We start from the raw sequence: 27,303 nt of genomic DNA on the forward strand, positions 1-27,303 counted from the left end.
AAGGAAGGCAAGGCATAACAATAGTGATGAAGATGAGATACACCCAAACAGAATAGAGAAGTTTGAATGAGAGGATAAAATGTTGAAGCTTGAGAGCTGAGAAAAATGTAGGATGTTAGAGTGGCTTATGGGCCTGGGTCCTCCTCTCCATGGTTCACTAGCCCACCCCCAGACTAATTAAGCCAGGGCAGGATTAACCAATAGGCCAACTAGGTACGTGCCTGGGGCCCGAAATAGTCAGGGGGGTCCGCTGAAGGATGAGTTACCATGCCATTTTTTTTCAGAAGGCAATGGGCCCCCCTTCCCTCCCTGCACGGCAATGGGCCCCAACCTGACAACAACAACGCCCCCCCCCCCCACAGCAACGGGCTCCCACCCAACAACAATCTCGGCCCCCTCGGCATCGACGGACAGCAATGCAGCCAACGCAGCTCGAAGAAGGTCCTGCGATGACTGCGTCTGTCGGAAGAAGTAAGTGACATTGGAGGGGGATGGACTGGCAGACGCAGTCATCACGGGACCTTCTTGCTCTCCATCAATGCTGGGGGGTCCGGCGTTGTTGTCGGGTGGGGACCCATTGCTGTGGGGGGGTGGCATTGTTGTCATCATCGGGGTAGTTGAGAAAAGGATAGATGGTGGATCTGGGGATGGTGGGATCCATTGCCGAAGCTGCGGATATGGACACGAAAAAAAGGAAAGATGCCAGACCTACGAAGGAGGGAAGGGAAATGGAAGGGGAGGATAGAGATGGAAGATGGATGGTTAGCACGGAGAAAGAAGAAAATGACAAATGGGCAGGAGACCCTGGCAAGTGAGTTATCAGAAGACAACCAGAGCCTGGGGCCAACAAAAGGTAGAAAAAATAATTTTATTTTCTGTTTTGTGAGCCGGTGTGGGATTGGAGATGTTGTAACCCTATATGTCTGCTAAGACTAAGCCTTAGTCACTTAGGGGTCCTTTTATTAATGTGCACATTTAGCGTGCGCAAAATCAGTTAGCGTACCGCAATAAAAGGACCCCTAAGTATCTTAATTAAAAATTTGACCCGCGACAGCCTTTTTTTCAGATTTCGGTCCCTTATGTGATTGAGTTTGACACCCCTGATGTAGAGTGAGGCAGTTAGGCGATGTAAACTTGGTTATTAATATAGACTTATATTTCGGATAGTATTACTGCTTTACAAAATATTTGAACGCTTTTATATACGTATTGAAAGGGTTCAGAGTTAATGTCCTGGGTAAGTAGATGGGAAGGGAAGGAAGGGGGATTTGTTCAGAGATGTTTGGGGGTTGCATAGAACAAAAACTGTGCACTGGTATGCTAATCTTTGTTTGTTTTGAATTAAAAAAAAGAAATATAAGTGGAAATAAAAAGTAAATAAAAAAACAGATAAATGGGGGCAGGGTGTTAGCGGGGCAGGCCCGGGGGGGGGGGGGGGGCAGTGTACTTGTGTGCCTAGGGGCCCTCGAAAAATTAATCCTGTTCTGAATTAAGCCACTTGTGTGCTGTTCTACTAGGCTTTCCTATGCCAGGTGTTGATGTTCTGGAGGCAGGTATGTATGTTTTTATTCCAATTTTCATGGCAGTATGGGGGGTCAGTGATCACGGGGGGAGTGGGGATGTCTGTACTTTGTGTCTGCAGTGATTATCTGGTCACTTTGAATACCTTATAGCCACTTACACCTGTTTTTTAGATCGCCTAAGTCACTACATATAAGTTCCGTCTAGGCAGTCTCGTTAAACTTTCGGTTATACTTGCAGTACGACTAAGTCTAGACAGCCCATGTCCTGTCCAAATCCCACCCTCACCACTCCTCCTAAAATGCCCCTTTCAGCTCTGGGCATTCATTGACACTGAAAAGGCTAAGCTGGTTTTAGATATGTTTAAAACCCGTTTCGATTATCGGCACTTGGATGACCTGGCAAAATGATAGTATAGCTCAGGGTGAGAACATGTCTGAAGAAATGGCATATAATTCACCATGAGATAGCATACTGCCTTATACAAAATATGTTCAATTTGCAAGTTATGCTCAGAAAAGTCACATAATGAAATGGAAAATGTAGGGAAAAAACAAAGAATCTTTAAATACCACATTCTTCTTACTATTTAGCATACTGGACCAAAGAATCATAGGTTGAAAAAGTGTACAGGGAGTAGTGTCTCGGTCTTCGCCCCAGGTCAGGTTTTTATGATACCTCTGATAATAAACAAGACAGAGATTTGTATATAATGGTGATGGTAGGCATGCGGTGTCATGCATATTCATTAGGAGTATCCTGAAAACCTGACAGGAAATGAAGACCAAGGGATTAGTGAGCCCCTCTGTGCTATTCCTGAAGATTTAGTGGTCGCAGTTACTGGCAGTTTATCTGTTAGGGGTCAAGCTTTGAGAAAGATGTTTATGCAATACATGTCGGCATCAGAATCCCTAGCCAGAGACCACTTGGTTTAAGCTAAGTATTTGCTTATAACAGAAGTTAACAAAAGCTAAAAATTAAATGAATGTACTAAGCAAAAGTAAAAGGAAGTTCTTAAATAAGACTAAGAAGATTAGAAAATCAGATCCAGTGACGATTAAACACATAAAGTTTTGGGCAATGAGAGCTGTTGAGCCCTAAGTGGTGCCGCTGAGGATCTTACAAGGGTTGCGGATGTAATAGCTGAAAAATTACAGCTATTCTGGTGTAGGTCAATTCTGAAAATGCAAACATATCTGTAAAAATGAGAGGTTATGATCTTCTAGTGCAGAGTGCAAATCAAAAGAGAGAGCAGGCCACAGACCGCATACCACTCAACAAAAGAAAATAAGCAATGTATTAAACAAACAGTGCCCGGCATGGCCACTCTGAAGGCTTCATCAATGGCAGAAAGCAGGTCCAGATCCATCTTTACATGTATACATTGTGTAAGTGCAATATCTTATATGTTTTATGCATGAAGATTCTATTATCTTTTATTCTTCTATCAGAGAACTGTTTAATTGTTTTTTACTTGGTAATTTGAGTACACCTAGTATGTTTCTTTTTGCATTTTATTTGCTTGACAGTTTTCTTCTCTTGACGAAGCCTTCAGGGTGAAATATGTTTAATAAATTGCCTATTTTCTTTTGTAATGCAGACATATCTTACATAGCATGCATTTTACAGGAAGGCATACACATGGGCAGAGTATGGGTGGAGCTCAAACTTATATATGTTAACTTACAGAATACTAGAAATTACACGTGCATCTGTTCTTTCCCCCCCTCCTTCCTGGCTTCTTGGTCTCACCTTCAGAGCAGTGTGCAGAGCATAGCCAGTCGGCTGTAGCAAACCTAGCAGTCTGCCATATGACCTCCGCAGCATGTTCCCTCTGCCATGCCGTTATGTCAGAGAGGGGGCAGGGACCACGGCACTGGGATAATGTGCTGCGGAGACTGACGGCAGACTGTTAGGTTCGCTACAGCTGACAGCAATCCCCTTAGGCTGCTTTGAAGGTGAGACTGGGAAGCCGGAGGACGCTAGAAAGAAGATGCAGGGCCTTCACAGGAAGGGCAGGGTCTGGTGTAGAGAAGGGGGAAAACATCCAGATCTTCGGGGGGGGGGGGGGGGCGCGTGCCAGCGGCAGGCACTGTGTAGAAGTACACGGAAGGAGGGAAGGAGGGTCCAAACAGACATGCATATGCTGGACTGAGGGTAGGAGGAGGGGAAAAATAATGTGTCTAAAAACAGAGAAGAGGGAGAGAGATGGCGGGCAATGGGATGGAGGGGAGGGAAGGAACAGAAAGGGAGAAAAGTTTGGACACAAGGGATGGTGTGGAGGGGGGATAGAGATACTGGATAGGAGGGTAGTTGGGAAGAGAAAGGGAGAGCTGGTGAACCCTGGGGTGATGGGGAAGGAGGGAGAGATGCTAGATGAAAGGGTAGTTGAGAAAAGGAGAGATGGTGAATCTGGGGATGGTGGGGTCCATCGCTGTAGCTGAGGGGATGGAATTGAAAAAAAGGAAAAGATGCCAGACCTCTGGGGGACGGGGAGGACAGAGATGGAAGATGGATGGTTAGCAAGGAGAAAGACAAAATTGACAAATGGGCAGGAGACCCTGGCAAGCGAGTTATCAGAAGACAACCAGAGCCTGGGACCAACATGATTTGGATAATGACCAGACAACAAAAGTTAGAAAAAAATAAATTTTATTTTCTGTTTTGTGCTTATAATATGTCAGATTTGAAATGTGTATCCTGCCAGAGCTGGTGTTAGACAGCAAGAGTGAACTAGGACCTAAAAGAGAGAGGAAAAGTCTTTTTTATTTATTTTGTTTACATCACAGAGCTGGTGTGGGGTTGGAGAGGTTGTAACCCTATACTTCTACTAAGAATAAGGGGTCCTTTTATTAAGGTGCGCATTTAGCGCGTGCTAAATTGGTTAGCGTACCTTAATAAAAGGACCCCTAAGTATCTTAATAAAAAATTTGGCCCAATACTTAGCCTATGTTATGTTATGTGATTGAGTTTGGCATCCCTGACCTAGGCACAAATACTGCAGTTCTATAGCTGATGTAAATGCTCGCATCTAGCCGCACATGTGTCTGTATACCCAGATTTGCTCTCTCGGCATTTAAATATAGGTGCACTGTTGTAGAATTGCTTCCAATGAGGGTAATTTTATGAAAGCAAAAAAAGGACACTCAAAAATTAAATCCTTTAAACTGACTATGGTGCTCAGAACCAAAGGTGGTAAGAAAAATCACATATGAGGACTAGCCATCTCTCCTGCTGTGATCGTTGCGTGGGGGGGGGGGAGCAGTTACAGTTACAGAATCCTGCTTTTAGGTGAAGGACTGGCCCGTCCTTCACCTAAAAGGTCTGGGTTTGGGCGTTTGGGACTTGGGTGATTTTTGGGTCGGGAATGTGGTGTAGGAATAGACGTAGTGGCATTCTGGGCCAGTAGATTGCTGAACATGCATAAGAACATAAGAATTGCTGCTGCTGGGTCAGACCAGTGGTCCATCATGCCAAGCAGTCCGCTCACGTGGTCAAAAACCAGCACCTTAACCGAGATTAGCCCTACCAGCGCCCGTTCTTGTTCAGCAGGAACTTGTCTAACTTTGTCTTGAATCCCTGGAGGGTGTTTTCCCCTATAACAGCCTCTGGAAGAGCGTTACAGTTTTCTACCACTCTCTGGGTGAAGAACTTCCTTACGTTCATACGGAATCTATTTCCTTTCAACTTTAGAGAGTGCCCTCTCGTTCTCCCTACGTTAGAGAGGGTGAACAACCTGTCCTTATCTACTAAGTCTGTCCCCTTCAGTACCTTGAATGTTTCGATCATGTCCCCTCTCAATTTCCTCTGTTCGAGGGAGAAGAGGCCCAGTTTCTCTAATCTTTCACTGTACGGCAGCTCCTCCATTCTCAAAAAACTCCTCAATTTGGACGTTTTTTTGAGAATGAACATTTTCCCTGCTGCCAACTTCAGCGTCTACTGACTTAGGCCAAAAGGGGACTTAGACATTGTTTTTGATTATGCCCCTCTATTTGTTTAAACAGTTCAGAAAAGAAATAAAAACCATACTCTTCAAGAAATCCCTGAAAAAGTTTTAACATCACGAATACCTTCCTTTTTCCCATCTTCTTCCAGGCTCTCTGATACTACCTGATCTATTCTTTACCTTCACTAGACATGACCAATGATCTTCTTTTGTAACTTGCCTACCATAAATCTTTTGTAATCCGACTTGAACCGCAAGGTAATGGCGGAATAGAAATCTCTAATGTAATGTAATATAATGTAATACACCCAGCAGTGTGGTTGGTAATTTTATAAAGGCATTTTCAAGCGTGATTGAGAACATGTGTATTAAATTGCCACTTATAAAATTATACCACATGTAAAGGTAGCTTGATCTGGTATCCACTAAAGATGAAACTGAATAAAAACACAAGCGTATACTCACAATATATAGTTGGTACAACTGGTTCACTTTCTATCTGACTGACAGGATTCTTTGCCACACAGCTGTAATTCCCAATATCATCCTTCCTGACAGGAGCGATAAAGAGTGTGTCATTGGTTGGAGAGAAGCTGTACCTGGGGCTGGCACTCACTGGCTGCCCATTTTTCATCCACTGGTAAGTTATCCTGGTGCCTTTTTTCACGGAGCAGGTTATCGTGATATTCTCAGCATGCTCCACTGCCCCAGATAATGGCTCGCTTTGAATGACTGGCTTTGAGACGGGTACTGCAACAGAAAGAAAAGACTCGATAATCCTTGTTCTGTTTTTAAAATGATGCCACTTGTCTCGTTTGTTAACCCCTTCTCTAGCTGAGATCATTTTCATTCACCTTTTCTGACTCCACATGCGATTTTTCTTTTGGGCATCTTTATCTTGTAACTCCTGCTTTCTATCTTATCTGTCTACATGTTCCTCCTTCACTTACATACTATTCTGTTTATTAAGTTGCTTTAATGCGTATTGTGTTGACATTCTAAGTAGCATGCTATGTCATAATAAGTTTCTTATTATCTGAATATTTTTACCTCTCTAATTGTCTATTGCCCACATTTGGCTTATTGCTATACACTGCTTTGTGTGAATTTTTTTCAGAAAGGTGGTAAATAAATCCATATAAATAAATAACATTCTCAATATCTACTAAAGGGATCATTTCAGTAAAAGGTAGATTTACTAAAAAGTGCTACTGTGTTAAAATGCGCTAAGATTAGCTTTTGCGCTTGCACTATAGAGGAGCTTACCCATCTTGCTTAGTTGTTCAAGACATCGCTGTCTCAAGTTGTTATCCATAAGGTTCCTCAGTACAGGGTTTTTCTAGACCCCTGAGGAAGGAGAAACACGGACTGTGTCAGGTCCAGGTTCTCTAACCTCTTTGGATACAAACTGCTTTATGTTCATTTCTAATGTATGTTTATTAAAGACATGGTGTCTTGGTCCTGCAGGTTTTTTCCTTTGTTCGGTTCTACATATTTAATGTACAGTGTTGTGTATGAGGGGACCATGGGACAGGATGGAATGTGAGCATGGACTCAGATCGAAAAGTGAAAATGGCAGTGAAAATGGCAGGAGGGATGCCTACTCCCTCCTGCCTGGCCAAATACCCCTGTGTCATGCCCCACCTGGTCTTGGACCCCCGCACTACCGACCCCCCCATCCCTCCCCTCCCCCCTTCCTCCCCCCCAAAATGGTAGGAGGGATGCCCACTCCCTCCTGCTACCGGATGCTCCCCCAAACCCCAAAGCCCACTCCCCGAACCCCCTGTACCTTTGCTAAACATTGAGAGTTGGAGAGAAACATATGCCTCCAGCTCCAAGCCCTACCATGAAAAATGACGGGCCTTCCCCTCCCTGGTATACCATGCATATACAGGGAGGAGCCTATGGTAATGATTGCCTCAGATGCCTTAAGCTCCCTCCTTTGTATCCCATGTGATGCACAGGGAGGGGCCTAAGGTCTGATGTCTGAGCCAATCAGGACCTTAGGCTCCTCCCTCTGTATCCCATATGTGATGCATGGGGAGGGGCCTAAGGTCCTGATTTGCTCAGATGTAGAACCGTAGGCCCCTCCCTGTGCATGGATACAGAGGGAGGAGCCTAAGGCCCTAATTGGCTCAGATGCCTAAGGCCCTTTCTAAGAGGAGGGGCCTTAGGCGTCTGAGCCAATCATGGCCTTAGACTCCTCCCCGTGCATCACATGGTACACCAGGGAGGGGAAGGCCCATCATTTTCCACAGGCGGGGCTTGAGCTGGAGGGCCATGCTTCCCTCCAGCTCCCAACATATAGCAAAAGTACGGTGGGAATGTTCAAGGGAGCATCCAGTGGCAGGAGGGATGGGCATCCCTCCTGCCTTTTTTTGAAGGAGAAAAGGGAGGACTCCATTGGCAGAAGGGAGTGGGCATCCCTCCTGCCAATTTTCTTTCAGGGGGGATTCCAGGTGTCGCATTCATCGGGGGTCATTGGGGAGGGCTGTCATCAGTGGTGGGGGACTTTTTTTTCATTTTTTTTTAATGGGACAGATATTTTGCATATGTAACACATGCAAAATATCTGTGCCATTGAAATAAAATGAAAAAAAACTAACAAACAGGAAGACCGGTCGGGTTTTTCTGATAGCTAAAAGTCCAGCTTTTTTTTTTTTTTTTGCATAGCCAAGCAATGTTAGTGCATCAGTTACTTGGCTACTTTGCATGGGGTTTTAACTAATTTGCATGGCCGGATTGGAAAATGGGCAATCAAGGGGAAAAAACACGCAATGAGCTGTTTTGTGCATCGGGTCGATAAAAGTGATCGTTGCTAAAGCTGTGAGAACAGATTTAGTGACGATCGCTGACTTTAGTGCATCTAGCCCTAAGTAGTAAGGCCACAATTTTTTTTTTTTTTTAAAGATTATGTATTGAAAATTTTAAATATACAAAGTTTGAAACATACATATATAAACCAGTACAAACCAAACTGTTGTTACATGACTCTTTGAAACAAGGCCAACTTGTTTTAAGAAAAAGAAGGGTACTAGAAGCTCCCCCACCCCCTGTGAGGCCACAGTTTTAATCTGGTTTTTATTTTGGAGGTGGGAATAAACAACATAAGATTTATTCTTTTGTGTAAAGCCTTGGTTAAACCAAGCTTTTTTTTTAAGTCTGTGTGTGGTTGTGAGCTGATTTTAAAAAACAAACAAACCTTACAAGTATATTTTTCCACATAGCCATGTATTCCCTTTGTAGATTTGTACTCCACCCAAGCCCCACTCAAACAGCACCCCTTTGAAATTTCTGCTTAGTGTGAATTTCCATATATAAATAACTGCTTTCTAAAATTGCTATTTAGAGGCGTTATGATCTAAACATGTAAATGCTGCTATTTATACATAGAGATGCTTTTACAATAGAGGCTTGAATGTCTAACTTTTCCTCACTTCTACTAAGTCACAGTAGAGGTTTCTACTAAATGCTCCGACACTCATAGGATATCTCTGATAGTTGGAGAACCATCGGCGCATTTAGCGCTCCGGGCTGCGTTTGAAATCTCTACCACGGCTTAGTAAAAGTGGGGGAGGTTGAGAACCTATTCAGCTTTTCATGCATGTTACAGTAAATGTATCAAATTGAATGCGCAATTTTAAAACTTGAAATAAAAAAATACTCCATAAAACAAAATCATAATGCGTTATCATTGCATTATGGGCTCCTTTTACAAAGGTGCGTTAGGGCTTTAACGTGCGGAATAGTGCGCGCTAGCCGCTACCGCCTCCTCTTGAGCAGGTGGTAGTTTTTCGGGTAGCACGCACTAATCCGGTGCGTGCGCTAAAAACACTAGCGCACTTTTGTAAAAGGAGCCCTATATGTTGCTCTGTACTGGCTCTTTAGAAATAAACCCTGTTTTCATCTGGAGATGCTGATTACTAAAATTATAGTCCTGTTTAATTAGTTGAAAAGGGAAAGCCCTCATGTGAAACTTTAACTTCTATAACCTGTCTTCATAATAACTTTTAACACACACTTTAGCTATAACAAACTGATTTTCTCTACCATAAATTTTGCATAGCATTTGTTGTGGTAAGCCAATTCTGTTGCAGTAAAACCAGTTTGATGGCTTGGCTTCCAGCCTGTTTGCTAATGGGTGGGATCGCTGTTTGTTGAAAAAGTTCATTTGCAATTTTTATGGCTTCCATTCATCCCTGTAGAGCAGGGGGTCCTCAAATCCAGGCCTTGAGGTCTACAATCCAGCCTGGTTTTCAGGATTTCCATAATGAATAAATACATAGATATTTGGTGAAAACCAGGCTGGATTGTGAACCTCAAGGAAGAGATCTGAGTACCTCTGCATTTAGAGACTGGAAAGGAGAAGCTGGTGCAGTTAGTTGAAAGATTAGTAGACTGATGTCCTAAGACCAAATGGTAACCTGAGGTCACAAAAGTTGGTATTGAGAACCCAAAATGAGGCAAATAGGATGTAAATGACAACTTAAGATATTTGAGAATAATCTCATTCTGAGCATTTACAGTATATCATCATTTGGAGATGCAAAAATCACTCTTATATTGGTTGTCTCTATTAAAAACAATGAAAAAAAAGCACGAGGGATAAGTCTTTATTGGAAGCAGTAGGTCCCAACAGGGATCCCAGTTTCGGCATTAAAAAATGCCTTCTTCAGGGGACACTCCGATAGAGCAATACAGGTTCACAAAAAAACCTCGCAGCTCACTGTTTCAACTCTGGCAGGTTTTTTTTTTTTTTTTGTGAACCTGTAAAAGACATCCCCCTTGCCTTTTTTTCATTGTTTTTGCTTGTATCCCAAGGTAAGGGACTCTTCTGTTTGCCTGTTTGTCTATATTAAAAGACAGAAGCACAAGGAGCATGCACAATGAATGACATGATTTTACTTTAAAGGAAGGAAAGAAAGAAAGGGAGTGGAGGAATAACCTAGCACTTAGGGCCTCTTCTATTACACTGCGCTAGAGTTCCTATGAGCATCGGGAGCAGCACAGGCCATTCAGCGCGGCTCTCTGCATAAAACCTGCTAGTGCAGTTTAATAGAAGAGGGGGTTAGAGTAATAGGCGGAGTATCAAGGAGGGTTCAAATCCCACTGTGGCTCCTTGTGACCTTGGAAATGTCACATGACCCTGCATTGCCTCTGTTACAAATAGATTGTATGCTCTCCATAGTCAGGCAAATACCTGGATGCAACTCACCTACTCAAATCCAAAGACAGTTGCTCACACTTCAGGTTCGTAGGAATCATTGGTCAAATATAGTATCAGCCACACCCATAAAAATTGCTTTCTTACAAAAATAGCATTTCCTTTCAGAGAACATTCGATACTTAACCCTTGCAATACTGTAATGGCCAAATACCTTACAGCGCAGGACAGCAAGATGGAGAACCGGCCACTAGAGCTTCCTCAATCATCTATGATCATGAGGATATACCATCAGTGCACTATCTACCCTAAAAGACCACACAGAGCCCTCTAGCAGTCATGTAATAATACAGGATATCCTGCTTTTATTGATGCCACTCTTGCTAGACTGAATGATCCAGAAGGCAAATGCCAAGTGAGAATGTAGGCCTTTGTTGGGGGGGAGGGATTAGAACATAAGGTGTCAATAATCTGTTCATGATGGCACCATGTCTTGTGCGCCCTAAATATTTTTTCCTGACACACCAAATAGATGTGGAAACAATAAGAACAGCAAGCCGAAGTGAAGATAAAATGTAGACCTTATTCATTTATCTTACTCTAGGTACTAAAAACAGATGCTCAACATGGCCATGTTTTGCCTAGGAGCAAGATAAGTGAATAAAGTCTACTTTGTATCCTCACATCGGCTTGCTGTTCTTATTGTTTCCACATTGGATTTTGTCAGCCGATCGTCTTGTTATTTTCTGGGTCACCAAACAGATGTCTCTATCCCCCTCTTCTACGAAACTGCGCTAGCAGTTTTTAGCGCAAAGAGCCGCGCTGAATGGCCCACACTGCTCCCAACGCTCATAGGAACTCTATGAGCATCGGGAGCAGCGTGGGTCATTCAGCATGGCTCCCCGCGCTAGAAACTGATATCGCAGTTTCGTAGAAGAGGGGGGATGTTTCTTTCACAGATCCAGCATTGTTTTCCACCTGGAGGATCTAAATATGGTGTGACCCCTATGTGCACAAATATTTCATACAAAATTAATGCACTAGTTCAGTGGTAAGCAAACTCATTAGTCCAAAAGTGCCAAATCAGCAGTACAACGATTCAGATTTCTTTTGAGAGCCATACCCCGTGCCTGCTTGCACTACGACGGCTACGTCAACCCAACTGACACCCTGCTCGCCCGCACTTACTCAAAATCGATTTGTGGCAAAGCCTAGAGAATGACACAGGGAAAAAATTTGTCTCCGTCCCCGCCCCGTCCCTGCAAACCATCTGATCCCTTCCACACAAGCCTCGAATAGTTTTATACTGAACTTATTATATTAAAGTATAAAAAGAAACAATATTCTGTACAATTGTCAATTTATAAATCAGCGTCTTCTCCCCACTCTCTCTTCTCCATTTCCCTTCAGCGTCCTCAGCCCACTCTTTCCACTTCCCTTCAGTGCATGCACATAAAAACAATCAAGCAATTGTATATCATTTTCATTCTATTCATTCATAGAAATTAAAGTATAAATAATACCAGTCACATAACAAAAACATGATTTTACAAAAATAATTTCCTGCACAGTCAAGCCTGCAAGAATTACTAGATGTCTTTCAGCAGCTCCCCTCCCTCCCTCCCTCCCCCTTACCTGGCCAAGTCAAAATGATCTACCAATAAAATTTTTTAAAAACACAAAGCACACTGTACGCAGAGAAAATGTTAATTTTCATTATATTCTGTGGGTTTTCAAAGAGGTCAAGGCAGATGACTTTATGCAATGTCACCTCAGTAGCAACTATACAAAAATAGACAAATATACCCCCTCCCTTTTTACTAAACCGCAATAACGGTTTTTAGCATAGGGAACTGCGCTGAATGCCCTGCGCTGCTCTCAATGCTCATAGGCTCCCTGCACTAAAAAACTATAGTGCAAAATAGACAGCAAATATAAATTCTCAAAATGGACACATAATCATTAAATTGAAAATAAAATCATTTTTTCCTACCTTTGTTGTCTGGTAATTTCATCAGTCTCTGGTTGCACTTTATTCTTCTGACTGCATCCAATATTTCTTCCCTTCCTTCAGCCTCCTTCCCTTCCTTCAGCCTCCTTTCCCTCCCCCTTTTCTTTCTTTCACTCTGCCCACTTCTTTCTTTCTCTCTCCATGCCCCCTTTCTTTCTGTATGCCTGCCTTTCTCTCTCTCTCTCTCTCTCTCTCTCTCCGTGCCCCGTTTCTTTCTTTCTCCATGCCCCCTTTCTTTTCTTTCTTTCTTTCTGTCTGTCTTTCTTTCTCCATGCCCCCTTTCTGTCTGTCTCCCGTCTCCCTTCTTTCTTTCTGTCTCCCTGTCCCTCCCTTTCTTTCTTTCTCCCTGCCCTCCCCCAAACCACCACCATTGGGAAACAGGCTGCCACTGCCGCCGGGGAACAGGCTACTACCGCCGCTGGGGAATAGGCTGCCACTGCCGCCATCGTGGAACAGGCCGCCGCTGATTTCTGAGCTCTCCCTGCTTCCCTTCCCCGTAAAAAGGACGCTGAAGCGCCGGGCCGATCAACCTTCGCCAACCCCACGTCAATTCTAACGTCAGAAAGGAAGTTTCAGGCCAGCCAGGCAGCAATTGGCTGGCCCAGAACTTCCTCTCTGACGTCAGAATTGACGTCAGGTGGCGAAGGTTGGTTGGCCCGGCGCTTCAGCGTCCTCTTTATGAGGAAGGGAAGCAGGTTGGGCACCCCTGCTCTAGACGAGCCACGAGCCACACTCAAGTGACTAAAGAGCCGCAGTTTGCCGACCACTGCACTAGTTAAACAGCAAATCTAAATAAAAATGAATTGATAAATAGAATAGCTAAATATCAATAATGATGTTATGAGGTGTTTTTTTTCCCATTGAGAAAACCAGTACAGTCAAATTCAAAGGTGGCTTGAAAATTCTTGAGTATTACGAGAACAAATATACCCTGATTTATTTCACCAAGGTCATCAAGGGTGGATAGTGCAGGCTTATGAAGCAGATGAGACACCCTTTGCATTCATTTAATAACTTACTATGCTTTCCTTCTGGATGGATCTAGTTAGATGCATCCTAAACCGAGACCTCATTATGCATCCCTTCCAATACACAACAACAAGCTCTTTCCAGATAACATTGTCATGCATCCAGTTTCATATTCATTATATAGAAAGCATGAACCACACGTACTGTTAAGTTAAACCTTCTGATAGCATTTAGTTTTGATCTAATGCATAGATACTGCACATATAAAAATGAGCTTGCATGTATCTGTCAGTTGATTATTTTCTGGTGCAAACTGACTGGTTCATATCATATGTTATCCAGAGATAGTGATGGTGATAGAGGCTTACCATTAACAGTAACATGGATCTTGTCCTTTGCGGAGGCTGTCCCACTTCCTTTCATGGTGACTTTACAATGTAATTGCCTTCATCACTAAAATGTAATGTATTGATCAGCAGAGATGCGTTAGGTGGTATCAGTGTGAACTTGTGCGGATATTCTATGTCTGGTAATACAGACTGATTCACAGAAATGAGTAATATTTGGGGAGCGGAGGGTCTCTCAAGCAGCCATATGATCTGGATTTCTGAGGCAGTAGTATTAGCGCTGTAGTGGACAGGTAGTAAAAGTGGCTCTCCCTCGATGCCATGGACAGTATGCGATGGTACCTTCAAAGTTAATGTCGAGCAAGTACCTGAATCAAACAGACAAATCAAAACTGGGTTAGACTCACCCCAGCTTTTGTACACCAATGTAGCTAATTTTTGCAGCCAGCATGTGCATACGTTAGTCCAATTTTCAAAGGAAAAGTCTGCATATATTCTGCCTTTAAAATTATCCCATCAAACATACCTGCATATTGTTACGCCTGTTATTTAGTACAACAAATATTAATGTATTGAACCCAGTATTCAAAGGATTTACACTCCTAACTTTGGGGTCCTTTCCTAAGCTGTGGAAAACACTAGCACGTACTTACCATGGTCCTGACCAAGCGTCCTATGGTAATTCCCTGATCTGTGCACACATGTTTTTAAAAATATTTTTTATTGTGTCACCAAGGGGTTGTATCAGAGGGTGAAGAGTGAGCATTTCTGTGCTAATCAGCGCAACCGCAATATTGCGCACAAACTGATTAGTGCTGGATTACCACGGGAGCCTTTACTACTTACAAAATAAATGATAAGAGCCCTCCCCCTCCCCCCTAGTAATTTAACAGCTGCAAGCTAATGACAACATTAGCACATGGCCATTAATGGAGGAAATAGAAAATTAGTCTTAGTATATGGGAAAATTAGTCTTAGTATATGGGAAAAACCCAAGTAAGGATACATGTGCTGCCCCCATTGCATATATGCTAATTATGTTGTTGTATACAGATACTAAGCACCATTTTGCTAGGAACTACAGGTTTCCTATGCTTTTGTAGTTCATAGGTAACTGGCCCTTCTGGGCACATGTTCCCTGTTCCTAGGGTTGCCAGATTTCCTCTATATAAAAGAGGACACCTGGTCTCACCCTGTTCTGCCCCAACCCTGCCGCATTCCACCTCCATAACTGCCCTGTTTCCACACCCAGCCCCACCCTTCCCCGAGCTTGGGGACCGCATCTGCACATGCATGGATGTCAATGTGATGATATCACCTAATGCAAGCATGAGTATGAATGTCATTGTGTCAACGTCCAAGACACCCTCCAGATGTGGCCCTAAGATTAGGGACTTCCAAAACCCGAACAAACTGTCAAGTTTTGGAAATCCCTCCGGGCACCCAGACAGTCCTCTAAAAAGAGGACATGTCTGGGTTTCCCCAGATATGTGGTACCTGTGCCTGTTCCCAGTATCCTCTGGGCTTTCTCTATTGGCTTGCCTTGTCTCCAAGCATGCTGGGTAAGGAATCTGTCCCTCTTCTAATTGTGTCTTAGAGAAAAAGCATGTTCACTTGATATTTACTCTTCTTGTGTCCTGCTGCTTGTGCCTTTCAAGTCCCCATGATTTCATTGTATTTTCACTAATATACATATATAACTTCACCAGCCAGCATGTATAATTTGATTATGTATGTTTTTATGGAACCCGTGCACATTAGTCATAGGTGAAATAATTGTTTTCATTACCACAATTTCATTTTATTCTTCTATAGGATGGTACAGAAAGGAAAAGAGAGCCATGAAGTTTGCTATCCCAACAATTTGGCAGGAACCCACTAACAACTCAAGCAACTGCTACTTCTGCATGGTGTACTCTTCCAAACATCGAATTAGCAAGCATGCATCTGCAATCACATATTCAGACATTCCTTCATCCATCACTCTAGTGCCACATTGTCCTGAGATCCCCATATCCACTCCCCCAGAGAGAGAGAGCAGCTGTCTTCAGAAGAGACCAACAAGTCAGAAAGTGAAGGAGATATTGTAGATCTAGTTTACGATATCAGTGGTGTAACTGATGAGAGAAACCCATACTATCTAAACCAAAAATACCTCAATGACATGATCAGAGATCTTGGTCTCACCAAGTCCAATGCAGAGCTTTTGACATCTAGGCTCAAATAGTGGAATTTGTTGGATGAAAGTGTGCAAGTCACAGATCAGAGGAGGTGTCATCAAGCTTCTTCCACTTTCTTCACCCATCATAATAGGCTTTGCTTCTGCTACAATGTGACTAGTCTGTTTGAGACAATTGGAATCATCTGTAACCCAAAAGAGTTGTGTCTCTTCATTGAAAGCTCATCCATGAGCATCAAACCATGCTGCTTCATAACAGGAACAAGTACCCGTCTCTTCCATTGGATCATACAGTGCATTTCAAAGAGGATTACAACAGCATCAAAATGTTAACTAGGCGCCTTCAAGTATGATGAGTACGGCTGGGAGGTAATCAGAGACTTCAAAATGATGGAATTCCTAATGGTCTCCAAGGCAATTTTACCAAGTTTCCCTGCTATCTCAGCCTTTGGGACAGTGGGGAACACAAAGGCGCACTACCAAAAATCTACAGCAGACTGAGTTCTCTATGAAGAAAACTCAAATGGGAACCACTGTCAAATGGGAACCACTGGTAGAGCCCCAGAAGGTGCTGATGCCACCACTACACATCAAATTGGGCCTAATGAAACAATTTGTCAGAGCTCTACATAAGGAGTCAGCAACCTTCAAGTACCTTCAAGACATCTTCCTAATCTGTCTGAGGCAAAAGGCCAATGCTGGTGTCTTCGTAAGGACCACAGATAAAGAAAATCCTGGAGTGCAAGAAACTAACTAGGAAAGTGGCTTGGAACAGCTTTGTCGCAGTGGTTTGGGACTTCCTGTGCAATTACAAGGCCGAAAACTATGTAGAATTGGATGAGAATCTGGTGAAGAATTACAATAAAATGAGCTGTAGGATGTCTCTCAAAGTCCATGTCCTTGATGCTCATCTTGAAACATTCAAGGAGAACATGGGAGCAAAGTCAGAGGAGCAAGGTGAGTGCTTCCACCAGGATATACTGGACTTTGAAAGCCACTACTAAGAACAATATAACGAGAACATGATGGGAGACTATATCAATATATAATGTATAATGTATTCAAAATTAATTTTCCTATGAACTGTTTTCCTACCTTCTTCTACTCTATGTTTATAACCTAACTAATTTATTTTTCTCAAGTACTTTAGCAAGAATAGTGAGCCTTTGGGACAGTCAGGAACTCTAAGTACTCTCTCTTCATCTTAATTAATCTTACTTATTGCATTTCTTCTGTTTCTACTGTAAACCGCTTAGAACTTCACGGTACAGCGGTATATAAGAAATAAAATTATTATTATTATTATTAATCTGGGAGCTGATTTGTGAAAGTGACTTACAATATAATTGTACAGTAAACTTAATATTACACTCCAATAAACTTTGCTGGGGATATCACCTACACAATGCAACCCACTAGCTAAAGTGCTTAAAGAACTGGATAAACAAACCTCAGAAGTGACAGGGCTATGGAAGGGAGCTTAAAAAACCTCAGTTGCGCCGGAGCTATGGAAGGGAGCTTAAATTTAGCTACAGCTCCCTCACAAACTTCTCTCATTGGCTTCAGTGCTCCTAACTTCTCTAGAGCACTGATCGTTCTTAAGTGTTCTGGATGCTGCTGCTCTCTCAGGTTAGAGCAAAAAATGGCACCCCAGCATATATTTAAAGGCTGTGCAGGGAGCCAATCATGTGAAAAACTTACTTCTTCTGACAGCTAGAGTGCCTACATTTCCCAGAGCACCCTATAGTGCCTGACAGGAGAAAAAAGAAAAGAAAAAAATTCTCACATGATTGGCTCCCTGCACAGCCTTTACACATATGTTGGGGGCACCATTTTTTGCTCTAACCTGAGAGAGCAGCAGCGTCCAAACACTTCAGGTATCTCTCAGTACCTTTATTTCAGCAAATTTGTGCAAACATGTGTGCAGTTTGTGCATATTTTCTTTTATATTGTTTGTAATGTATTTTTTCTGTGTGCATAGCCCTGAAGAAATGAGTTTTCTCATGAAACGCTGGCCAACGTCGGCAGAATAGAGTCGGGAGTATTCCCGCGATTGATTTAATCTGCACAGAGACAGAAATATGTTGAGAGACTTGGCACATGCAGCATTCGTCTAAAGATAAGACAAGTTTGCTTCATTGATTTTTTTTGCTACATATTTATAAAAATATGTTTTTTATAAAATTTTTATAAAGTTTTTTATAAAATTTAAAGTAAAATTGACTTAAGAACTGTCAGTGCTCTAGAGAAGTTAGGAGCACTAAGGCCAATGATAGAAGTTTGTAAGGGAGCTGTAGCTAAATTTAAGCTCCTTTCCATAGCTCCGGCGCAACATTTTGCCCCGTCGTTTCTGAGGTTTGTTTCTCCCGTTCTTTAAGCACTTAGCTAGTGGGTTGCATGTGTAGGTGATATCCCCAGCAAAGTTTACTGGAGTGTAATATTAGGTTTACTGTATGATTTTTTTTACTCCAGGACCTTCAGTGGTGGTTTTTTGTTTTACAATATGATTGCATATCTCAAAAAACTACTCACTTCTAAACCTTCTGTGATGGTAAAGGGGATGGGACTTGATATACCGCTTTTTCTGTGTGGCTACAATTTTGTACCTGGGTCAATGAATTGTTAAATGACTTGCCCAGAGTCAGAAAGAGCTGTAGTGGGAATCAAACTCATAACATTATGGTCATCTTTGTAAAACTTCAATATATACTGTATACATGTTAATTGTATACATGTATACTGTATACATGTTAATTATGAGTCATATGTTGCTTTTTAATGATTTTATAAGAAATGAAAAGATGAAAATATGTCATTTCACGTTCTGGGTTCAAACCCATGCTGCTCCTTGTGATCCTGAACAAGTCACTTAATCCCTCCCCCCAATTGCCCCAGGTATATTAGAAAGATTGTGAGCCTGCCATGTTAGACAGGAAAAATACTTAAGTATCTGATTAAATTAATGTAAACTGTTCTGAGCTCCCCTAGCAGAACGGTGTAGAAAATTGAATGAAATAATAAATAAATTGCAAACTTTGACTCTCCTAGTCACAAAAGCAAAGTTTTATGGAAATAACAGACATTTTCTATACATTTTTAGGCAGAGGGAGGAGAAAGCCGAGAAGCAGCCGACGCTACTGGACGGAGGTTTCCTGCTTTCGCTGGGAGGGTCGAAAGGTTCACTTGAGGGGGAGAAATAGGAGGGTCAGCGGCGGGTTCGGCTGAGAGGGCGGGGAAGCTCCAAGGCCTGGCGCCATTACCTTTTTCGGTAATGGCGCCGATGCTACTTTCGCTGGGAGGGTGGAGGGAGCGATAGGGACCAGGCCAGCTGTGCACCCCCCCCTAAGGCTGCACCCGGGGTGGACCACCCCCCCGCCCCGCCCTTGGTACGCTACTGCCCTAACCCCCCCCCCCCGAATGGGCAGGAGGTGAACCCAAGCCCTCCTGCCGAGGTGCACCCCCCCAAACACCCCACGAACACCCCTGAACTGGCAGGAGGGAGCCCAAGCCCTCCTGCCAGAAGGTGAACCCCGCCACATACCCCACCACCCCGCCAAACACCTCAAATACAGGCAGGAGGGACTCCAGACCCTCCTGCCCAAGGCACACACACCCAACAACTCCCCCGATCGCCCCTGAACCCACAAAAGGCCCCCCTACTACATAGGTACCCCTATTCCCGGGCCCCATCCCTAGCCCCCGCCACCCCCAACTTACCTTAATGTTGGCCAGGCGGGCAGGTCCCAAGCCCAGCCAGCTGGCAGGCCCGGCATCCTCAGAATGGCGGGCCTAGGGTCTGATAGGCAAAGGCGCCTGGCCCCGTCCATAGGAGGGGCTTTAGGCACCTGGGCCAACCAGAATTGGCCCCATGTGCTTAAGGTCCTGCCCATAGGAGGGAGCCTAAGGCAACTGGGCCAATTCCAGTTGGCCCAGGCACCTAAAGCCCCTCCTATGGACAGGGCCTTAGGTGCCTGGGCCAATCAGGCTCTAGGCCTGCCTTTCTGAGGATGGCGAGCCTGCCAGACGGATGTGCATGGGATCTGTCCATCTGGCCAATGTTAAGGTAAATTCGGGGAGTTAGGAGGTTAGGGGGGCCAGGGTAGTTAGGGCCATTTGGGGGTTCAGGGGGCAATTGGGGGTTGCAGGGGGGGTGCACCATGGGCAGAAGGACCTAGGATCCCTTTAAGAGGGGTGGGAGGTTCACCTTCCAACAGGAGGGCATAGGCTCCCTCCTGCCAGTTTGGGGGTGTTCGGGAGTGAGGTGTGCCTCGGCAGGAGGGCTGGGGCTCCCTCCTGCTGGTTTGGGGGGGTGTTCAGGGGGTGGGGTGTGCCTCGAAGAAGGGCTTGCGCTCCTTCCTACCGGTTCAGGGGGGTTGGGTGTTTGCCTTCTGGCAGGAGGGCTTGGGCTCCCTCCTGCCGATAGTTGCGGGAGGGTTGGGGTGCTGGCAGGAGGGCTTGGGATCCCTCCTGCCAGTATTCGAGGGGGGGGTGTGCTTTCGGCAGGAGAGATTGGGCATCTCTCTTGCCGGTATTGGGTTTTGGGGGGGGATGCCCACAGGAGAGAGGGGCAGATTTCCTAAGGTCTGCCTGCAATTTTTCACAATCCACATGTGTTTTAACAACTTTGAATAGTTTAGTATTACCTGCATATTTAATCACCTCACTTGTCGTTCCAATTTTCAGATCATTTATAAATAAGTTAAATAGCACCGGTCTTAGTACAGACCCCTGTGGCACTCCACTGTTTACTCTCCTCCTTTGAGAAAAATGACCATTTAGCCCTATCCTCTGTTTTCCTAATCTACAACTGAACTTTGCCACTTATCCCATGACACTTTAATTTTCTCAGCATCCTCTCGTTAGGAACTTTATCAAAAGCTTTCAGAAAATCTATATCAATCGGCTCACCTTTAGCCATATGTATATTCACACCTTCAAAGAAGTCAAGCAAATTTGTGAGGCAAGAGCTCCCTCCACTGAACCCATGCTGACTCCATCTCATTAAATCCTCTGCTCCAATTAAATCCTCATCTTCAATTTAAAAAAATTAAATTAAGTTAGGCACCTAGGTCAATTAGGAATTCTGATCTAGGCACCTAACTTTTATAGCATCAGGGCCTTGGTTAATATATATTGATTCATCAACAGATGTGCTCCTCTGCTTGCAAACCACTCATTTCCAACAGTCAGTAAAATGTTAAAATATGCAACAGAATAAGGAAGCTCTTTGTCTGAACATCAATGCCTAATAAATTCTGTCCATACAGAAAGAAAGCAGAAGTTTATCTTTTATTCTACTATAAAAATGTGGAAGTGATAACTTGCTAAAACTGCTGACCTAAGCACTCAGGACTCTAATAAACAAAGTTTTATTATGACATCCAGTGAACTGTCATTTTTATTCTGAAACACTGGGGAAAGGAGAAAAGGCCTGTGTTCATCTAAATAAAGGAACCCTGATCTTTGGAATCTGAAATTTAGAACAATATATATTTTTGTACCACAAGTACACGGAGCCAAGCCCAAGCAAGTTTTAATGTGGTAATCAACAATTTAAATTATCTCTTCCTTGCAAGAAAGGGATAAACGGAGTCAAGATTTTTACTCAATCTCTGATTTTTAGGCTCTCTCAACTTTGGAATGATCTTCCACTCCTTTTAAGGAGTTCCGGTTCACTTCAACTTTTTCGTAAATCTTTAAAAACCATTTTATTTGCTAAACACTTTGAAAATTAATCTTCCGAAACTTAGTCTTATTCTTTATGGTTTTTATTTGTTAAGTTAATTATTGTAAACCGAGTCGAGCTTTCTTGGACTGATGTCTAAGTATATAAAGTCAAGCATTAGATTAGATTAGATCATGTTAGAAACAGGTGTCCCACAAAGAACTGTCCAAATATTTTTCATTCTGATATAAAAAGTTCCATTTTGCGTAGGATGTGTGGATCAGAAAAAGGCATCCAAGTCAGAGTGTTAAAAATTTCCTGGGTGTTTTACAAAAGGCTTGCAGAACGCATAGCCCGTTTGTAAAATACATAAAAGGACATGCAGAAGTACACATGTATTTGCTGGCACAAATAGTGGGAATAACCATGTCACAAAAAAACATATGCAACTAAATAGTGGTTTCACTTAGGTGTTACACATGTACACAGTGTAGCTGTTGATTTTGCAAATTCCATATGCAAGTGTCAGCAAATATAGGTATAAGTGCCAGATTTTGTAAAGCTAATATATGCATACCAGAGGAACCAATTAAGAAGCTGAATTCTAAACCTCAGATTTTTTTTTACTTTTGGAGGTGGATGGCTATCCAGGTCAAAGAGGTAAACACAATTGTTTTCTTACTCCTTGAAAGTCAGAAAACTCATTCTTATGCATGATTAGGAGATGGTATTGGAAAGTTTTTGAAATATATGTGTATTTCCCTTAAAAATGGGAAGTAGGTGTATAGGAGAGAGTGTTGCGCAGTGGTTAAAGCTACAGCTTCAGCACCCTGAGATTGTGGGTTCAAACCCACACTGTTCCTTGTGACTGTGGGCAAGTCACTTAATCCCCCTCCCCCTCCCTCCTCCCCCCCCCCCCCCCCCCATTTACCCAGGTACATTAGATTGTGAGGCCATCAGGACAGACAGAGGAAAAAGCTTGAGTACCTGAATAAATTCATTGAAAGCATTCTGAACTCCCTTGGGAGAAGAGTATAGAAAATTGAATAAAATATTGTAACATTTGGTAGCCACTATACACAGAACTTGCCCACTTGAAATCTTTTAAAATCCCCTGCCGATTATGTATGTCTATTTACATATGTACTTAAAAAATCCTGAAAAAAGCAGCGGTGCCAAGTGATCAGATCAGAGACTTCACATAATGCACCAAATCTCCCCCCTAAGTAATCACAATCAACATAATAATAACAACAATATGTGAACAATATTGGATTTTCCATTTAAATACTGTCCAACCTGCTGGTTTAAACGGGTTTATAGAGTGGAATACCATCATTTAATGATTTTCACCTCAGTTGTGTTGTTCTTTAACTACAGTTTGTTCATCATCAGCTGGTTTATGTCATCCCTGACGTCTTCTCTGCGTTAAAGCTCTGTGTTCTCCTCTCCAGTGGCCTCTCCTTTTGTCTCACTTTCGTTCCTGGCAGCCATTTCAAATTTTCGGCTTCTAGTTGTGCTGTGCAGTCGGTGTCAGTTCCTGAAGAAAGGGCTTTGTATGGCCCTGAAACCAGCTCTGGTCGAACCTGCTATGAGGTCTACTGTTTCTACAAGTAACCCCAGTGATGAAAACGCTGTACTGCTTGAATTTACCAGAATATCCAGCTAAGTGCTTGTTAATATCTCTGCATAACACACGAAGGAGGCGTTGATCTTTCTGGAGCTTCACATTATTAATATTTTCAGTTTTAGCTACTAAATTGCTCCCACAATAAGTTTGAACACTTACATTAAAATTGATTTAGTGCACTCTCTTTTGATTATCTGCACATGGATGTATTCTATGATGGTGTGTGGCTTTAAGCGAGTCTTCTGTCTCGCTGTTTGAGCCTTTCCATCAAGCACTGGAACGGTGAGGTTCTTACCGATTCCCTATGCTTGCTGTTTCACACCGAGGATCGTCCTTCATTATTATTATTATTATTATGTTGATTGTGATTACTTATGGGGGCAATTTGGTGCGTTATGTGAAGTCTCTAATCTGATTACTTGGCACCGCTGCTTTTTTTCAGTATCTTTTAAGTACCTATTGCAGCAATTTGAGATTTTGTAACTTTGATTATTTACATATGTAACTAGCTTTTTGTATTTGTAAATTATTAATATTATTAAAATGAGTTGTTAAACCACCTGTACCAAAAACAGGATCTAAGCCTAACCCTTCTAAAATGACTCTCAAAAAATACAGAAGTATTCTTACACGCTAAACCTACTAACACATTTCTATCAGAAAAACTCCCAGTATATACAGTATGGTCTTATTTCCAAACATGTCAGAAAACCTTCCATCCCTGGGTACTATTAAAGATTGAAATGGGGAAGATAAAGGATATATAGAAACATAGAGAATGACGACATATAAAGGCAATATGGCCTATCCAGGCTCCCCATCCATATCATCCAGTCTTTTTCTCCCCCTAAGAAATCCCACATGTCTGTCCCATGCTTTCTTGAATTCAAATACAGTCCTTGTCTCCAGCATCTCCACTGGGAGGTCATTCCATGCATCCACCATCCTTTGTGTGAAGTACTTCCTTAGATTACTTTTGAGTTGATTTCCCTTCAATTTCAACTTGTGTCCTCTCATTCCAGATTTTTGTTTATTTAGAAGACACTCTCCTCCTGTGCATTTATACCGCAGGAAATTTTAAAATATCTCAATCAAATCTCTTCTCTTTTTTTCTTTCTTCCAAAGAATAAATAGTGAGGTCTATGAGTCTGTCTCTATATGCTTTAGGATGAAGACCACTGACCATTTTAGTAGCCGCTCGCTGGACCAACTCTATTGCTAGTTATATCTTTCTGAAGGTGCAATCTTCAGAATTGCACACAGTACTCTAAAAGGGGCCTCACCAGAGACATACAGAGGCACTGCCCTTCTTTTTTCCTGATGGCAATTCCTCTTCCTATGCATCCAAGCATCCTTCTGGCTATGGCCATCACTTTTCTACCTGTTTGGTACTATAAGATCATCAGAAAAAGTCACCCCCATGTCTAGCTCTTCTTTCAAGCACAGAAGTATTTCTCTTAAATGGTATCGCTCCCTCAGGTTTTTGTAGCATGTCCTTGCATTTTTTTTATCATTAAATCTTAGTTGCTAATTTCTGGACTATTGTTCTAACTTTGCTAGATCACTCTTCATGCTATCCACAGCATCAGGAATGTCTACCCTATTACAGAGTTTTGTATCATCTGCAAAGAAGCAAATCTTGTCCAACAGCTTTTCAGAGAGATTTCTTCAAAACTTGGAACAGGAAATAATCCAAGGGAGCCAGGTCAGGACTGTAGGGTGGATGGTTCAGCTGCTGATACTCACATTCTTGAATGGCAGCCTGTGATTGTTGTGACATGTGAAGAAGCAGCTTGCCTGTTATGAGTTTTCTTCATCTTTTCTCCTTGATTGACTCCCACAAAGCGATCATTGTGCTGGCGTAATTCTCGCTGGCTATGGTTGTTATGTGTGACATGAACTATAGAATCAAAAATCCTTCATCATCCCAGAAGACAGTTGCCATGACTTTGCCTGCAGATTTTTCTGTCTTGAACTTTTTTTTGAGGGGAGGGGGGAATGACTTGTGCATCTACTGTATTGACTCCATTTTGGACTCAGGATCTGTGTGATGGACCCAAGTCTCATCTCCAGTCACAAAACAATGAAAAAAATTAACTTGCTCTTCAAGGAGCATGTCCAAGTTCTCCTGACAGCACTGGAGACTTGTGGCCTTTTGACATGGCATCAGCATTATTAGAAACCATCTTGCACTAACCTTGCCCATCTTTTCATCAATTATTTTCCAAACTATACCTGCCGAGATGCCCATTTCTTCAGCTATTTGGGAAACCGTAATTCGTCTACCTGACAAAATTAAATCCTCAGTAGCTATAAGAGGAAGCCACGGCAAGAGAAGGGAGTGGAGTGGAGGAGTATCCTAGTGGTTAGAACAGCAGGCTAAGATCCAGGGAAGCCAGGGCTTGAATCCTACTTCTTTCCTTGATGCCACTTCTGATCATGGAAAAGTCACTTTCTCCTAGGGTTGCCAGATTTCCTTTTAAAAACAGAGGCCACGTGGCCCTACCCCATTCTGTCCCTAGCCCCACCCCTATACAAACTTCATGTCTCTTTCTCCACCTCCAGGCTGCATCTGGAGAGCCTCCTTGCATGCGTGGACGGAGGTCATGCACATGCGCACATAAGCTTGATGTCAAAATGTTGATGACCGTGCATGCGCTGAAGCCCCACAGATGCAGCCCCAAGCTTGGGGTCTTTCAAAACTCAAACTGCCAGTTTTTGGAAATCTCTCCAGGCACCGACAGTCCTCTAAAAAGAGAACAAGTCTGAGTTTTCTTGGCCATCTGGTAACCCTACCTTCTCCCTTTGTTGTCATAGTTATAAACTTAAAGGTCCCTTTACAAAGCTTCAGTAAAATACCATATTTGAGTGCTGTTTTACTGTAGGAACAGTATCACATGATTCATTATTCTGCAATACCACAGTAACTTTTTTCCCTATTTCTATGGCTGAGAACATTCCCTCTTATTCTATATCTTGGTGCCTTATATTAGACACCAATTATACACACAGATAATAGAATAGTAACACTTAAGTGTGTCAGAGGCTCCTGGCCATTTAAATCACTTGATCAGGTCTAACTGGCAATATTCAAGTTTCAAGTTTATTCAGAATTTTATAAACCGCCCAATCAACCTTCTAGGCGGTGGAAACAACAGTCATAATTCAAAACTTTAAAAACAATTCAAAAAACAAACAGAAACAAGAGGGAAGAAGGACAAAACTACAATTTATCAAGTAAGAAAGAGAACATATAGGGAAAGAACAAAAGGGAGGGTGTCAAAAATAATAATAATTGATTAAAACTACGTAGCCCTAAAAAGGGCATTTAGGTCTCGAAAGCATCAAGGAAAAGAAATGTTTTTAGTTTTGTTTTAAAATGATTAAGGTTTGACTCTTCCCGTAAGTGGACAGGAATATTCAGTGGCAAGTAACTGACAAGGTTAAGGGCAGGCCAGGGGCAGAAAGTGGGCAGAGCATGACCCTAGTCAGTTGTTCTGCAGCAATTTTGGGGCTGGTACCTTTACTACTCACAGTACTTCAAGCACCGCAGTGCTGCCACTAAAGATTGAAACAGCTATTGTAGATTCAGGCTGGCAGCAGGTGGGCATAAATCCTGCCTGATTTCTACCTAGACCACCAGGGGCTTATAGAGGTGAGTGGAGGCTGGGGCAGTCCTCTGCTTTCCAAGGAGGGTGGAAGGGGGGGGATCAGGACAGGAGAAGTTACCTATCCTGGGTTTGTTTGTTTTTTATTATGCGGTTCCCAGACAATATTGGCCGACATCCATAATTAGCCCCAGATATTCAGTGTTGATGCCCAAACATGGCCTGGCACTGAATATATTGGGCTAATTTAGTCAGCAGCAGTC

General features: G+C 42.8%; 1 protein-coding gene across 1 annotated transcript in view; it reads right to left on the reverse strand.

The window, feature by feature from the left end:
* HEPACAM2 (HEPACAM family member 2) overlaps nucleotides 1-27,303 on the reverse strand; it is a 137,916-nt gene that overhangs the window by 104,484 nt on the left and 6,129 nt on the right. The window contains 3 exon segments of the mRNA XM_033931129.1: nucleotides 5,933-6,217; nucleotides 13,980-14,045; nucleotides 14,048-14,326. Coding sequence (XP_033787020.1) covers nucleotides 5,933-6,217; nucleotides 13,980-14,045; nucleotides 14,048-14,326 — 630 coding nt within the window.

Source organism: Geotrypetes seraphini, chromosome 2 (genome assembly GCF_902459505.1).
Source record: "Geotrypetes seraphini chromosome 2, aGeoSer1.1, whole genome shotgun sequence".
Classification (NCBI taxonomy): Eukaryota; Metazoa; Chordata; class Amphibia; order Gymnophiona; family Dermophiidae; genus Geotrypetes; species Geotrypetes seraphini.